Source organism: Nematolebias whitei, chromosome 20, assembly GCF_014905685.2.
Source record: "Nematolebias whitei isolate Nwh7 chromosome 20, NemWhi1, whole genome shotgun sequence".
NCBI classification, from domain to species: domain Eukaryota; kingdom Metazoa; phylum Chordata; class Actinopteri; order Cyprinodontiformes; family Rivulidae; genus Nematolebias; species Nematolebias whitei.
This window is the reverse complement of record NC_056517.1, coordinates 23,210,428-23,226,491: the sequence shown is the minus strand read 5'-3', so window position 1 is coordinate 23,226,491 and position 16,064 is coordinate 23,210,428. Positions and strand designations below refer to the sequence as shown.

Sequence of the window (16,064 nt, the reverse complement as noted above, 5' to 3'; positions counted from 1 at the left end):
GACTTCAGGTACAACTCGCAATACTGCCATCTGCAGAAGTACTTGAATGACTCTGCCATTGTGGGCTGCATCACTGGTGACCAGTAAGCTGAATACAGAGGTGTGGTGGACAGCTTTGTGGAGTGGTGTGGACAGAACCACATGCAACTCAACAATGGAACAACTAAAGAGCTGCAGGTGGACTACAAGAAGAAGATCAGCTCCCCCAGCCCTATCAACATCAAGGGTGGACAGCTTACACCAATGCCCTCAACAAAAAAGGGCAGTGTCGCCATTTTCTTCTGAGGAGACTCAGGTCATTTAATGTCTGCAGGACCATGATGCAGATGTTCTACCACTTGCTGGTCTCTAGCATCTTCTTCTACACTGTGGTGTGCTGGAGCAGCAAGGTGAAGAAAGCTGATGCCAACAGACTCGATAAGCTTATGAAGAGAGCTGGCTCAGTTCTGGGAGTGGAACTGCAGTCTCTGACAGAGGTGTCTGAGTAGAGGATGAAGAGGAAACTGCTCCATATCCTGAACAACACGTCACACCCCCTGCATGGCACACTGGACCCTTACCGCAGCACCTTCAGTCGTAGACTGAGAGCATCGAGGTGCTCCACAGAACAACACAGGAAGTCCTTCCTCCCTGTGGCTGTCAAACTCTTCAACTCCTCCCCCTTTCTGCACATAGGACAATAAATTTAATCCTGCACTACAATGAACAATGTCTCTGTCTGCACCTGGCCTGTTTAGATCTTAATTGCAGGTATTTTTATATTCTCAGTTTTTTTTTTTTTTTATATCGTGTGTGATTTGTGTGTATAGTCCTTTGTACTGAAACTCTGGCACAGCAATTTCTTGCAGGATCAATACAGTCTTATCTTATCTTATCTTATCTTATCTTATCTTACTGTATGGGACTGAGTTTGTTGTGGTTTGTCGGACTGATGGTGTTTTTATGACAGACGAAACATTTCAACAAAAAAAAGAAGAAACCGTCTAGAGGACCTAACAACTTTGTTGGATGTGTTACTTGGATTATTAGGCATGGACTTTGAAACATTACATTCATTTTTACATTGCATTGATTACATTTGATCTTTTGTCCTTAAAAATGTCTTAAAATATTCCCACATCTGTAAATGTGAAAAAAAATATTTATTTGATTTTAAAGTGAATATTCAAATCTTTTGTGAAAGTATTTTGAAAAGGTTAGATTTAGTTAATAGATTTTCAATGTTTTTTTGTTTTTTTTTCTCAACCAAGAGATTTCAGTTTGATCCAATAAACTGGTAAAACAGTGTAGTCTGAGAAGTACATCAAAGAGTCCCACTAAAGGTTGTCTCACCTTTGTTATCCCGCAGTGTGAAGTTGAGGTTGCTTGCGACAGGTGCATCCAGGGCAAAATAAAAGCGATGCCCGCTCAAAGGTTCATCTTTATCCACCGCACTGATCGTTTGAAGCACCTAAGGATGAAAAGAACAAAAAAAAACATTTAAAATCAGTAGATTTGCTGATCTTTATCTGATCCCACGAGCTCAGCAGGTGTTAACCAAAGGTGTGCAATTTTATACTGTGTTCATGTAGGTCTTGTTCCATGTCGGTATCGCTTCAAGCAACACAAAGGCATGCAATTTTCATTCATCTATCACTTTTTGTCCATAGTCAATTTATACACATCAAGGCATGCACTTTGCTTGAATAGTCAAACAAAATAGGAATTCAATCAGAACAAAATAATAAGAAAGCAACAATACTGTACTGATTGACAAAAGAGCTTTGTGTTATAAGAGTTGGCTTTGGATTTATGATATTTATTTAATGAAGTGCCATAAGTGCCTATTTGGCAAGAGTTTGGCAATGAAGTGTTTTCTTTTAGAAAGGGATTTCAACAAACTAAAAGATCATACAGAGATTTATTAATTTTATTTTTTTCAGTCCCTGGTCTCAGACCACAACACAATCAACATGTTCAATTAAGAGAGAAAGCATCAAACTGTTAGAGAGCACAACCCAGCCTTTCATGATGCAACACAAAGAAACAAAATTAAAAAGGGTTTGTATTTCTCATTGCCAACTGATCGCTCATTTTTAATCAAACATTTAAAATGTACTTTTAGGGAAAAGCCCATTTCTACAAATGCGGATTCCAATTAAACCAAACAAGCTTTTTACACATGCTGTACATTTAAAAACAAATGTGTGAGTGAAACCACATCCTTTAAAAGAGACTGAACATTTCTTACGTATATTTAAAGTTTGGGGCTTTATTTAGCGGTTGAGAAAGACAGATTTAATGTATTTTTGGAACGGGCTGGAAGTGGCTAAAAGTAGCTGCAGATTTTGACACTTCAGTGAAAACACTTCAGCATAATAATGCCGGAAATTGAGAGCAAAGTGATGTATTATGGGAAGTGCTGTGCAAACCGTTGTTCAAGTTGAGAATTTAGAGAAACGTTCTCACCTTTTACAGCATTTCGGTCTAGATGTTTCAGACATTCTGAACTCAGTGCAACATTGAGGATTCAAATCTTAAAATATGTTCTGTGTCAAAAGCCCAATATATGTATACAGTATATACTTTAATTTGTAACCTAATATTGCTGAAAATGAAACAAGGCAAAGCAATCTCATGTTTGGGTGCTGATGTAGTGAGGATACTCCTGTCCAACTCTGCTTTCAGACACAAATTTACTTTTTAAATATGCATTATTGAGAAATTATTTAAAATTTATTTTTGAAGCAGAATAGGTAGGTAATGCTATTTTGAAATAAATGTTAACAACAAGGTAAGAGAGTTAGCGTGTCTACCAGTGGTCAGCTACTGCAGATTATACTGAGAGAGAAAACCCCAATTAGACAATTAATTTGCTAACATTAATTAGTAAGGCTCCATATTTTATATTACAAGCAGAAAATTGACAAAAAATGTCATAATAATAATAATAATAAAATACACAATAAACACTTTTACTTCATTAGTTTATTTAAATTTGCTAATATTTTTTGTTTGTTGTTTTTTTTTTGGTTCACTATTGTATACATTTGTAAGAAATAGTATTTTATAACACTCTGCGGGCCTTCTGTTTAGCTGGCTGAGTGTGTGTGTGTGCGTATTTCTTAAAAAAAATTAAAAAGGTAAATAAATAATAATAAAAAAAAATACACACATATATATATATATATATATATATATATATATATATATATCATGTGACACATGGACAGCACGGTGGCTCAGATGGTAGAACTGTTGCCTCTCAGTGAGAAAGTTGCCAAATCAAATCCCATCCGGGGCCCTTTCTGAGTGGAGTTTGTATGTTCTCACCCTGCATGTGTGGGTTTTCTCCCACAGACCAAAAACATGCATGTTAGTCTGATTGGTAACTCTAAATTGTCCCTATAGGTGTGAGTGAGAGAGTGAATGGTTGTTTGTCTCATGTGTGTTTATGTGTCCCTGTGATGGACTGGAGAACTGTCCAGGGTGTCCTCCACCTCTCACACAGTGACTGCTGGATATAGGCACCAGTGACCCCCAAGATCCAAAAAGGAATAAGTGGGTAAAGATGGATGGATGTGACACATTTATTTATTTTTTTATTCTAAAAATGGATTATGGTGAAAATGTAGTATTTTGCTCGAAGTATTCATAACATCAGATTTATTTTTTTATTTTTTTTATTTTTTAACCAGTCCTTGTCTCTTTGTTTGTAATTATAGAAATAAATAAAAGACCAACATAACTACAGCAGCAATGCTTATTTGCAGAGGGGAAATTGGTGGATCTTTCTACTCCATTCAGAAGACACAATCCAAGCGTGTGTTGCCAATATCTGGCAATCCTAATAACATGAATATAGACACAATCTTTTGATTTTAATATCTCAGGCACCATCAAAACTGCTAGCCTTGAGCACTTTATTAAAAAAAATAGCTTCAGGTCAATCCACTGCATGTAGTGATACTAACGCTGTGCAAAATAAACACATACGCTAAGCAGCCGGGCACGTCTACATCATTATTAAAAATGAAAATGACTCAAGATAAGGACTGCTCTTGCTTGAGGCAATGCTGGACAAGCATTCATATCTGAGTTAAATAAGAGCATTTTGTTTATTTTGCCCCACTTTTTCTGCCTCTGAATGTACGACTAAAAAGTATTACTCCTTTCATTATATAACTGTGTTGACAACTATAAATTTTGCAGGAAACATAACCAAATAAACCAATTTATTTACACCCACCAGCATGTATGCGATGATTATTTTATTCTTACAAACACACTTTTTGAAAATCAAGTTATCTCCTTTCAGCAGAAAAAGCTTTCATTTCAGCAAGAAGCCGCAGAGAGGAAGAAAGGGAAAAATTTCTCTCAGAACATGCTGTACATGAGAGGCACATCACACACCAAGATGCCATATGGATGACAAGTGATAGCCACCGGGACAGCCATCAAAGTGGGTGTTACTGCAGCAGTGTCCTTGTAAATTTAGATCAAGCTTCTTGAATCTTTAGAAACTCAACCCTGTGACAATGCGCACCCATGGATGGCATCCAAGATATTCTGAGAAACATTTCACACTAAATTATCACATCTTCCAGCCCCAAACAGCTCTTTGTCTAATATCAGGATAAAAACAAAAGCGAACGAGGAAAAAAGTAAAAGGGCGAGGAAGAAGATAGAAAAAAAAGTCAATGATCCATCAGCGATGAGACATGGATTATCAGTTGTCAGCTGTGATTAAACGATGTTGGATGCAATCTGTCAGGTATTAAGTGTTTGTGTAGGTGGCAAACGACATCCTGCCAATTATTAAAACTGGCAAGCGGGGTGAAAACTCATGAATATCTTACTTGATTTCTAAGGCAAAAATTGAAATTGTTGGCGTTTCATCAGAAGATGTATAACCCTTTGTTTTAGAGATCAGTTCTGCAGAGCAACGGGAATTTGTAAAGGTGGGGCAGAAATATGAAAAAAATGAGGTTATCATCTGCAGCTAAACAACCTTTGAAATCTTTGTATAAACAGACAGAAGTGATGTTTGTGTCAGCATCAGATCAGAGCCAGGCAGATGCAACAATTGAGCACCCAAACATGCATCATACGCACGCTTGACTGCATATCGCGAAAGCCGCCATTGATCTTGGGATAATAACTCACATGCCCCGCACTCTGTTATGGAAATTCCACATCTGATAGTAAGCTTTTTTCGGGTTCTTAACACCGACAATGAATCCTATACACAATTTGAACCCTTTGATGTCCTTTGAATATCACAGGTGGATTCTGAGCTTATCTCGAGGAAAGGTTTCCGTTTCTCTCTGCTGAGGGAAAAGGACTGTAAATCATCCCTAAATCAAACACTTTGTAATGTATAATGCCTTTCATTAGTGTAGCTCTGATGCAAGGCATTCCGGCAAGCCTTTGGTGGGGAATCCTCTAATGGGTTGAGTAGGAGATACGAGGAAAGAGCCATGGCTGCAGACATAAATTCTCACTGAAAGACATTAACTGCAGCAGCCGACTGGTGCCTGTCGCAAAGGCACGACTGAGGAGGCCTATGAATCACCAATTTAAAGGATTCTTGAGTTTACACTTGGCTGCATGTCAGATCAAGAGGATACTAAAGGAAATGGTGTTGCTTTTTCTTGCTTTGGAGCAGGGAGTAGGAACATTTGTCCACAACAGATGCTTGATGTGGACACATTTATGAGTGCAGGAGAACTAGTCAGATCATTTGTTGACCTATTTAGTTGTGTCCACTGAAATGTAGCCCTCAGTCTAATCAGATCATGTGCAAATGAGTGTCATAAAATTTATGCTACACTTTGTCACTGTTTGACTCAACATTTGTAACAAGTTGTGTATGAGCTTAAGCCTTTAAGGTAGTATAAAATATTCAGAGTGGGATGCTATCACTGCCTGATACAAATGACCATATGTGCTACATATTTGAAAGAGATTGTGATTATTATTGTTATTATCATTGTTTCTTTTCTTTTTTTGTGTGTGTGAGAAATTTTGGTTGTACAGTTGAAGTGAATGTGTATGGCTATAATGATATTGTTGTGTCAGATTTTCCTCCATCGCGCTGAAATGATAAAATGCAGAGAAAATAACTTTCTAGTTAAATATCTGAGTTCAGAAAAGGTAAATTAGAGAAGTCTATCTTTCATGTCTGACTGAACAATGTGACTGATGTAGGTGGTATACTGAGTAAATATTTGAAGAAAATTAAAGGATTGTTTGAAGTTATGCAAAGACAAATGTGTTCACATAGTCTTTAGAACATAACTAATGGGAATATGTCCAGATATTAAGCCTTTTTTTCAGATTTACTGCTTAATCCTTCCACTAGAGCAGTAAGCTCTTTAGGAACTTTGCATGTACAGTTGTTTTTGAGGTCAAAAATATGGAGCCAAATAATATTTTTTTAGAGTGTTTGCACTCCTTAAATTGCCACTTTATCGTGGTGGTGGAGTTTGTGCATCTGAATGATCCTAGGAGCTATGCTGTTAGAGGCATTTGTAATTGTCTCTGGTAGGGTCCCCCAAGGCAAATTGGTCCTAGGTGACAGGCCAGAAAAAGAGCGATTCTGAAGACTCTAATGGACAAAAACAGCAATGAGCTCAGTGTCCCTTGCCACATCAGTTACCAGGGACTCTTCCTGGAGCCAGGTCTGGAGGAGGTGCTCATTGGTGAGCACCTGATGACTAGGTCTCTACCCGGTAGGCTCAGCCTGAATGAGCAACATGGGTTTGCCTTCCTTTTGGCCCACCACCTGTAGAAGGGGCTATATGAGTCAAGGGCATGATACCATGAGCAGTCGCCAAAGGTGTGGGACCTTGGCACTCTGGCCCTGGCTTACCAAAGCTGGCTCTTCGGCCGTGTAATGTAAACCTTCCTGGTTCATAAGGAGCCTGAGCTTGTGTCTGAGGTTGAGAGGTACTGACTAGATATAGTTGTGCTCACCTCAACACACAACATAGGCTCTGGAACCAGTCTTGAGAGGGGCTGGACCTTATTCCACTCTGGAGTTGCCCATGGTGAGAGAAGCCAAGATGGTGTGAGTCTACCCTCAGCCCCCCCCCCTCCCCCCTAGTGCTTGTGTGTTGAAGGTTTCCCTGGTAGATAAGAGGGTAACTTATCTGCGCCTTGGGGTAGGAGGATGGGATCAGACGGTCGTTTGTGCCTATGTGTCAAACAGCAGTTCAGAACATCTGCCCTTCTTTGAATCCTTAAGTGTGTGTGTGTGTGTGTGGGGGGGGGGGATGTGCTTCAGCTGGTGACTTTTATTCTGCTGGAGAACTTCAATACCCATATGAGTAATGACAGTGTGACCTGGAAGGACGTGATTGCGAGGAACAACTTCTCTGATCTGAACCCAAGCAGTGTTCTGTTTTTGGACTACTGTGATAGTCATGATTTTTTCATCACAAACATCCTGTTCCATAATAGCATTGTCCATAAGTGCAACTTGCACTATGACACCCTCAGTCATAGATCACTGATTACCTTTGTAGTTGTGTCATCTTATCTATGGTGATTTGCTTTGGACACTTGGGTGAAGAGAGGAGCTGAGCTGTCAACTGATCACCACCTGGTAGTGAGTTTGATCAGATGGTAGGGGAAGATAATCGACAGACCCAATAGACCCAAATGTGTGGTGAGGGTTTGCTGGGAATGCCCGTCAGAAGAACCCATCAGAAATATTTTCAACTCACACCTGTGAGAGAGTTTTAACCACATTCCAGGTGAGGTAGGGGACATTGAGTCAGAGTGAGCCATGTTCTGGTCCTCAATTGTTAGGTGGCTGCCTTGAGCTGTGGCCGTAAGGTTGTCAGTGCTTCTTGTGATGGCCATCCTTGAGCTCAGTGGTGGACGCCATGAGTTAGGGAGGCTGTCAAGCTGAAGAAGGAGTTATATTGGACCTTGTTGGCTGGTGGAACTCGGGAGGCAGTTGAGAAGTACCGGTGGGCTGAGTGGGCCACAGCTGATGTTGAGGCAAAAGCTCAGATGTGGGAAGAGTTTGGTGAGGTATTGGAAAGAGACTATCAATATCGATACCATCAGGGGGTTGAGGAGGGGAAAGCAGCGCTTTATTAACACCATGTTCAATGAAAGTGGGGTGCTGTTGATCGCAACAAGTGATGTTATCAGGAGGTGGAAGGAATAGTCCTCAGCCCGTCTCAATCCAACTGGCATGTTTTCCATGGAGGATTCTGAGTTGGGGGATTTGGGGGTTGATCTGTCCATAACTGTGGCTGAGGGCACCAAGGTAGTTAAAAAGCTCTGTGTTGGCAGGGCTACAGGGGTGGACAAGTTTCGCCCTGCTTTCCTCTTGATGTTGTGTGGCTTTTTTGGTTGACACACCTTTGCAATATTGTGTTGACATTGGGGGCAGTACCATTAGATTGGCAGACTAGGCTGGTGATTCCTACTATTTAAAAAGGGGAAAAAAGAGGGTGTGTTCCAATTGTAGACTCATACCTCTCCTTAGCCTCCATGGTACGGTATATTCAGGGGAACTGGAGAAGCGAGTCCAATCATCTGTCAAACCTCAGATCCAAGAGGAACAATGTGAGGTTACCCTCACTGGGATGCTCGAGGGGTCATGGGACTTTGCAGATCCAGTCTACACCTGTTTTGTGGACTTGGAGAAGGAGTTAAACTGTATTTATCAAAATGAACTGTGGTGGTTGCTCCACGAGTATGGGATTGGGGACCCATTGTTACGAGCTGTTCGATCTTTATACGAATTATGCGAGAGTTTGCTTTGCATTGCCAGCAGTAAGTTGGACCCCTCCAGGGTAGGAGTTGGGCTCTGCCAGGGCTGCCTGTTGTCACAATTCTATTCATAACTTTCACAGACAGAATTTCTTAGTGCAGCAAGGGTGCGGAGTGAGTCCAGTTCAGTGGCCTCAGAATTTATTATCTGCTATTTGCAGATGTTGTGGTCATGATAGAATCATAGTGCTATGATCTTCAGCTCTCACTGGATCAGTTTGCAACAGAGTGTGAAGTGGCTGAGATGAGAATCAGCACCTGCAAATCTGAGACCTTGGTCTTCAGCCAGAAGAGAGATTGCTCTCTTCAGGTCAAGGGTTAGGTTCTGTATCATGTGGAGTTCATGAATCTTGGGATTTTGTTCACAACTGAGGGAAGAATGGAGTGTGAGAATGCGAGACAGAATGCGGCATCTGCAGTATTGCAGACTCTGTGCTGGTGCGTTGTGGTAAAAAGCGAGCTGAGCTGTAAGGCGAAGCTCTCTTTTTACTAGTCAGTCTACATTCCTACCCTCACTTATGTCCACACAATTTGGGTAGTAACCGAAAGAACTAAGGTAGTTTGCAGAAACAGGTGGTTGAAATGAGTTTCCTTCGCAGGGTAGCTGGACTCTCTCTTAGAGACAGGGTGAGAAGTGAAGTCACCAGGGAGAGACTCAAGAGTAGAACCTCTGCTCCTTCATATTGAGAGGGACAGTTGAAGTGGTCCAGGCATCTGGTAAGGATTCTCCCTGGGCACCTCCCTAGGGAAGTGCTTTAGGCATGGCAGACTGGGAGTAACCTCCAGGGAAAATTCAGGACACGCCAGAGAGACTTTGTTTTTCGGTTGGCCTGAGAACACCTTGGAATCCTTCCAGGAGAGCTGGAGGAGGTGGCTGTGGAAAATAGATGTTTGAACCTCCCTACTCAAGCTGCTGCACCCACAACTCAACTTGGGAACAAGCGGATGATAATGGGTGGATGGATGGATGAATGGATGGATGGATTGGTGGATGGATGGATGGATGGATGGACGGATGGATGGACAGTGTTTGCAAGAAGTCATCAAGAAGTGTGACTTACATGCATTTCAACAAGAAAAAAAAACAACTATTGTACACATTAAATTAAAATGTCATTAAGCATGTCAATTTACTAAAGCTTATGCTTTAGGGTTGTTCCCAGTTTTGTAGTAAAGGTGTATGGTAAAGTTATGAACAACTTTATCTTATCTGTAAAAATAGCTGCTTGAATGAATTTATTTTGACAATATAGAGTTAAGTTCTATTGAGATAGATGAAAGTAGATGAAAGGGGATCGATTAAGCTAAATCCTTTTTCAAGTATGGTTGAGTACAAAGTCAATTTCTGGTTTTTTTTTTTTATTAAATGAGACCAATCTTGAAAAAAATCATACTAGTTTACATTAGCTCTTTTTTTATTATTAACCTTTACACTATCACCAATTATACATTGCAAGGTTACTCTGGCAGAACAATTATATAACACATGCCAGAACTATTCTATAACAATGCATCATAGGTGCCACCATTTGCATTTACAACAATTAAAACTTTAATGTAAGTAATTCTATACAGTGGTGGGATGTAACTAAGTACAAATACTCCGTTACTGTACTTAAGAACATTTTTCATGTATCTGTACTTTACTTAAGTAGAGTTAAATGTGGGTACTTTATACTTTTACTCCACTACATTTTACATCAAGTATCTGTACTTTCTACTACACTACATTTCTATAATGCGTTGCATTACAAGTTACATTCACGTTGCGGATTTTTGATTTATTTGTTACTTTGAAAATAACCAATGGTGAGAGGGGAGTTGCTCCAGTGAATCGCTGCAAAGTGGGCAGGTAACGTTAGGCCCGCCTTCAAGAAGAGCTGGGCTAATGACATATTCTAGTATATATGTCACTGAGATGGGTGCACCCGCATCATCGCTAACACACCAAAATGTATTCCACCGCAAGAGAGCCAGCCAGAAGATATGCTCCACCCATGGCCTTATTGAAATATTATTGAAAGATTATTGAAAGATTATTGAAAGACTGCTCAGTACACCAGGACAGCTTCTCTCTCCCAAAAGAGCCAGGTTGGACTCTAAAATCTTTGAAAATCAACTTCTTGCGAACTTGAACAAGAAATTCTTGCTGCAATATTAAAATGTGTCAGTTCATGGGATGTTAGGACATGAGACAAGAGATGTCTCCAAATGGCTCGACACTCAGGTCCAAGTTTTAAAAATGGTGTCAGGAAGTTAAAATATTGTTCACTACAGACCCATTACAAGGTTGAATAGACAGTATTTTAACTAGAGTTGATGACAAACTGGAGTTGAACTCATCAGAGCCTATTCTTTATGTCTAAAGCTCCTTTTTTTCAGGCAGACAACTTTTACTTAAATGTGTTTACTGCAGTTAAAATTACACATTGGTTTTGCTTTTTGTTAAATATAAACTTTCAAAGGTATAATCATTCCTCTTTCTTATTTTGCTTAATGGCATTTAACTCTGCAGGTCATCCCTGAAATTCTGAGGCACAGAATCACAAGTCCAAGTGTGAACTGTATCACAGAGTAAACACAATAAAAACATGCATTATCTGTAGCATTGTTCATTAAAATGGTTCAACACTATCAATGTATTACAGAAAATATACATATGGTAGGCACACTTAAAGATATGTAGACCATCGCATTATGTAATACATTCAGGAAGTACTTTTACTTTTAACAATTTAAGTATTTTAAAAGCAAGTACTTATTTACTTTTACTTAAGTAAAAATGTTAATGTGGTACTTCTACTTTTACTAGAGTACATTTTTGTCTGTTTATTTGCACTTTTACTTAAGTACAGTGTTTGAGTACTTTCTCCACCACTGATTCTATAATATGAAATTGATGGAAGGGCAGAACAGTGGTGCAACTGGTAGAGCTGCTGCCTCTCAGCGAGCAGGTTCCTGGTTCAAATCATGGCCTGGGGGCCTTTCTGAGTGGAGTTTGCTAGTTCTCTCTGTGCATGCGTGGGTCTTCTCCTGGTACTCCAGTTTCCTCCCACAGACCAAAAACATGCATGTTAGGGTGATTGGTGACTCTAAATTGTCCCTAGGTGTGAGTGAGAAAGTGAATGGTTGTTTGTCTCTATGTGGCCCTGTGATGAACTTGCAACCTGTCCAGGGTGTACCCAACCTCTCGCACAGTGATGGCTGGACATGGACACCAGTGACCCCCGTGAACAAAAAAGGAAGAAGTGGGTAAAGATAATGGATGGATGGAATTGTTGGAGGTTTATAAAAAACGTTTGCCTGAATCACTTTAGTTTGTTATTGGAGTTGCTTTTCATCCCACAGCAATTTACTTAGGTCTTGAGCCCACTTGGATAGCCATTAGCTCAGCAAGCTGGTCAGAACTAATCAATATTTTATCAAACTAAGGTTGTACAAATAGTAATCTACAACCGGTTTACTATTAATTGTTCATAACCTTTCCACAAAAACTTAACTTGAAAAGGTTAAGCTATGATTTTAAGCCCAAAATAGAGTCCAAATCCTGGCAAGTAACTGTCTGAAAAATGATTTGGAGATTTCTTCAAAGTTACGACTATCTCTAAAGGTTTTTGTCCTCAGGTCAAGTCCAACAGCATTATATCAATTCAGAAATGACTTTCAGTGGTGCAGAAACCATCAGTGGATTATAACCATACAGCTGTGTGATTGTGTCTGAACTGGCTTTCATTAATGTAGAAGAAGCTTGTTTATTTCTAGGTTTTGGTAACTTTATATTGTTTCATCATTAAAAACAATTAAAAAAGAAAACAATCTAACAAACAAACCAATAACATAATGAACAAGGAGAAAAACACATACATGTTATTATAGATAAAACAAAGAAAAGGTTAAAAGCAAACCAGAATTCAAAATTTTATGCAATTATCTAAAGTCTAACACTGTCCAACAGAAATTAAATATTTGTAACTCAAGTATTTTGGGATCTTCACCAAAACTAAGGACTCAAAGTCAGTGTATCTCTGTTTCAGTTTTGATTATTCTGTATTAAATCAATATCTGACAACTTTCCTGACATAAACCTGATGTCTTACATTGTTGGAGGCTCTTTTAAAGTCGGAAAAAATCCAAGTAGTTTGCAAACTAATTCTCAAAGTTCATTTTTTCCAATTAAAAACTTTTTTTTTTTTCAGGCTTTTTTTTTAAACCGTGACCCCAAATCTGTAATGTGCTGCCTCTAACAATGTTGACATCTGTCCATTGGATTATAGAACACCTGGCCAAAGTGACGGCACATAGTAAACATCTTTATGAAAAATAACAATCAAAAACTTTCAAAACTAAAAAAGAAATTAAAATAGCTCATCATTATTATTATTATTATTATTATTATTATTTAACCTTTTGGTATCAAGTAAAGTCACTAATAAGCAAGCAGGTATGTTGATAAGATTCAAAGGTTACAGCTTCTGAGAGTTACCAATAAACCGATAATAAAACGTTGGTTACGTACTGTAACCCCAGATTCTATGAATATAGGCGTAGCCCTTTAAGGCTGTCGCTGATGGGTTTATCCCGTTATGCAGAGCATAAGCACTGAAAAAATTTAGTCCACGCCCACCTGCTGTGTGGGCCCCACCCGGTCCGTATTTAAGAGCGGGAAATCGGCTCCCAAAATAGCTTTTTTCTTCAGCCATTTAGGAGCCAGTGAGGCCCGACGCTTAAAGGGCTACGCCTATATTCATAGAATCTGGGGTTACAGTACGTAACCAACGTTCTATGTCATATAGGCTTCGCCCTTTAAGGCTGTCGCTGATGGGTTAAGGGCGAAGCGGATGTGATCCTCGCCTCACTGGGTCCATTCGAACACAGTAAAAAGCGGAAGCTTGCCCAAAAAACGTCTTGTCACTCAGCTCCCCGTGTGCATAACTACGCATCGCGTAATTATGTGCCATGCACAGACGCATGTTGTGTAGCTATGCGTTCTGACAAAGCATGAATGCCCCGGAAAACTTTCAACGGGAAGAAGAAGTTGAAAAGAGGGGGGGGGGGCATGAACCAACTGGTTCATGGCTGAACAGTATAAACAGATTAATGTCCATGAATTGATTATGGATCAAATGAACTGATTGGTAACAATAATCATGAACTGATTAGTGACAATAGAACCAAAATCACAGACACGACTTGTGACTGATAACAACATCTCACACTGTAATGCATGCAGACAGAAGTGAGCTTAAACAGAGTTCCATGAGAACAACAATATTCATTCTGTTAGAGCACTAAGGACAGAATGTGTCATGGAACGAACCGTTACATCACGTAGGTAAAAGCGAATAAATGAGCAGGGTGTTGACCATGCAGCCACAGTGCAAATGTCCTGCATTGACATACCATTATGCAGAGCAGTCCAAGATGCGATACCCCTGGTCGAGTGTGCTTTGAGGTTGACAGGAGGCTCTAAATCTGATGCTCTGTAGGCTTCAGAAAAAACCTCACACAGCCAGTGTGACAAGCGCTGGATGGATAACGGGCGACCTGCAGAAGCATCTCTATAATGCACAAACAATTGTTGAGTTTGAAACGCATTGCAGCTGTGCGCGCTATGTAACACGTCAACGCCCGCACTGGACAGAGAAGATGAAAAGATGCTTCTTCTTCTGATCTGTGGGGGGGGAAGAAACCCCTCCAACGATATCACTCTTGATTTAAAGGAGCTCGTGATGTTTTAGGCATAAAAGCTGGGTTGGTCTTAAATCAGCTGAGCTGCCCGTCAGCCTAAATTCTAAGGCATGACGAAGCAACAGAGAGGGCAGATAATTACTTATCCTCTTAGCGGGTGTTAAAGCCAGCAGCAGGGCTGTTTAAAGAGACAAGAATTTTAAGTGAAAACCTGATCCAGAGGCTCAATTGGAGCTTTGATCAGGGCTCGCAGGACCAGCGTTAAATCCCACTGTGGAGCAAGTGGACGTGAAGCAGGCCTGCGTCTCTGAACATCTTTTAGAAAAACGCTTCATCAGCGGGTGATTAAAAGCTGTTCTGTCTCCGAAACCTTCGTGGCAGGAAGAGGTGACTGCAACGTACGTTAAAGCGTACTGAATGCCAACTTCCTATCCATCAGCTGTTGTAGAAAGACAACACGCCGCCTAAAAGGCATGAGGTGGCCTCTAAACCTTCTCTGTACACCAGCGCTGAAAAGCCGTCCCCTTTGATGTGTACAGAACTGTGGTAGATGCAGCACGTGAATCTTGAATTGTACACACTATCTCCTGAGGGAGACCCATCCTCTAAGTGGGACCGCTCAGCGGTCAGACCCACAGGTGCTGACCTATTTCTGGGTAACTCTTGATCGCTCCTCCTGCCTGAAGGAGAGCATCCTCCCTCCACGGCAGTTCCACGGCGACCCGACAACAGACGGTGCAGGCCTGGGAACCATGGTGCGTTCACATGCTCGGGAGCCACCAGGAGAGCTGTCAATCCCTCCTCCTGAACTCGGTTCAGGAACCGTAAAAACAGAGGAGGTGGGGGAAAAAACGCGTACAAAAGCGTTTTGGGCCACAGGCCGTGAGCAAATGCGTCCCCCCCCAGCGATGGATCGTCTCGCGGGCTCAGGGAAAACCATAGTTGACACTGAGCGTTCTCTCGCGTCGCAAACAGGTCCACAGCTGCTTTGCCAACTTCTGCTACGTCTGAAAAACATCAGATCTGGATGGAGGGTCTGGTCCACGTGACGTGGGCCGCCCCTGGACATCACATCTGCCCCTCTGTTCAGAACACCGGATATGTAAACCGCTCTAATAGAGAGCAGGTTTTGATGAGCCCAACACAGTAGCTTTCACGCAATGTGTAACATCTGGGCTGAATGCACACCCTTGATGGTTATGTACGCAGCAGTCATCATGTTGTCTGTGTGAATCAACACGTGTTGATTCTGTAGCACGGGAGCAAAGTGTTGAATCATATTCAGTGCTGTGCGACACTCCAAAACATTGATGTGGGCTGATGTGTAGTGGGGCCACAGCGCCCCTACTGCTTGAGATAGGCATGTCCCCCCCCCCAGCCTGACAGTGACGCGTCCGTGAAGACTGACCCTGTGACGTGGGTCTGCTGAGGGGGACTCCCTCTGACAGAAAACAAGGTGTTTCCCCAGAGTCGGAGGTCTGCTCTCACAGAGGAAGGGACAATGATCATCCGTCGTTTGTTTTACTGGATCCACATGCAGACGTGCAAAACCACCTCTGGAGGCATCTCATGTGAAACAAACCAGCGGAACCACTGTGTGAGTG

General features: G+C 41.0%; 1 protein-coding gene across 2 annotated transcripts in view; it reads right to left on the bottom strand.

The window, feature by feature from the left end:
- cdh7a (cadherin 7a) overlaps window positions 1–16,064 on the bottom strand; it is a 205,543-nt gene that overhangs the window by 30,726 nt on the left and 158,753 nt on the right. For both annotated transcript variants that reach the window (XM_037694077.1, XM_037694078.1), the window contains exon 9: window positions 1,333–1,450. In XM_037694077.1, the coding sequence (XP_037550005.1) occupies window positions 1,333–1,450 (118 nt within the window). The remainder of the gene's footprint in view (window positions 1–1,332; window positions 1,451–16,064) is intronic.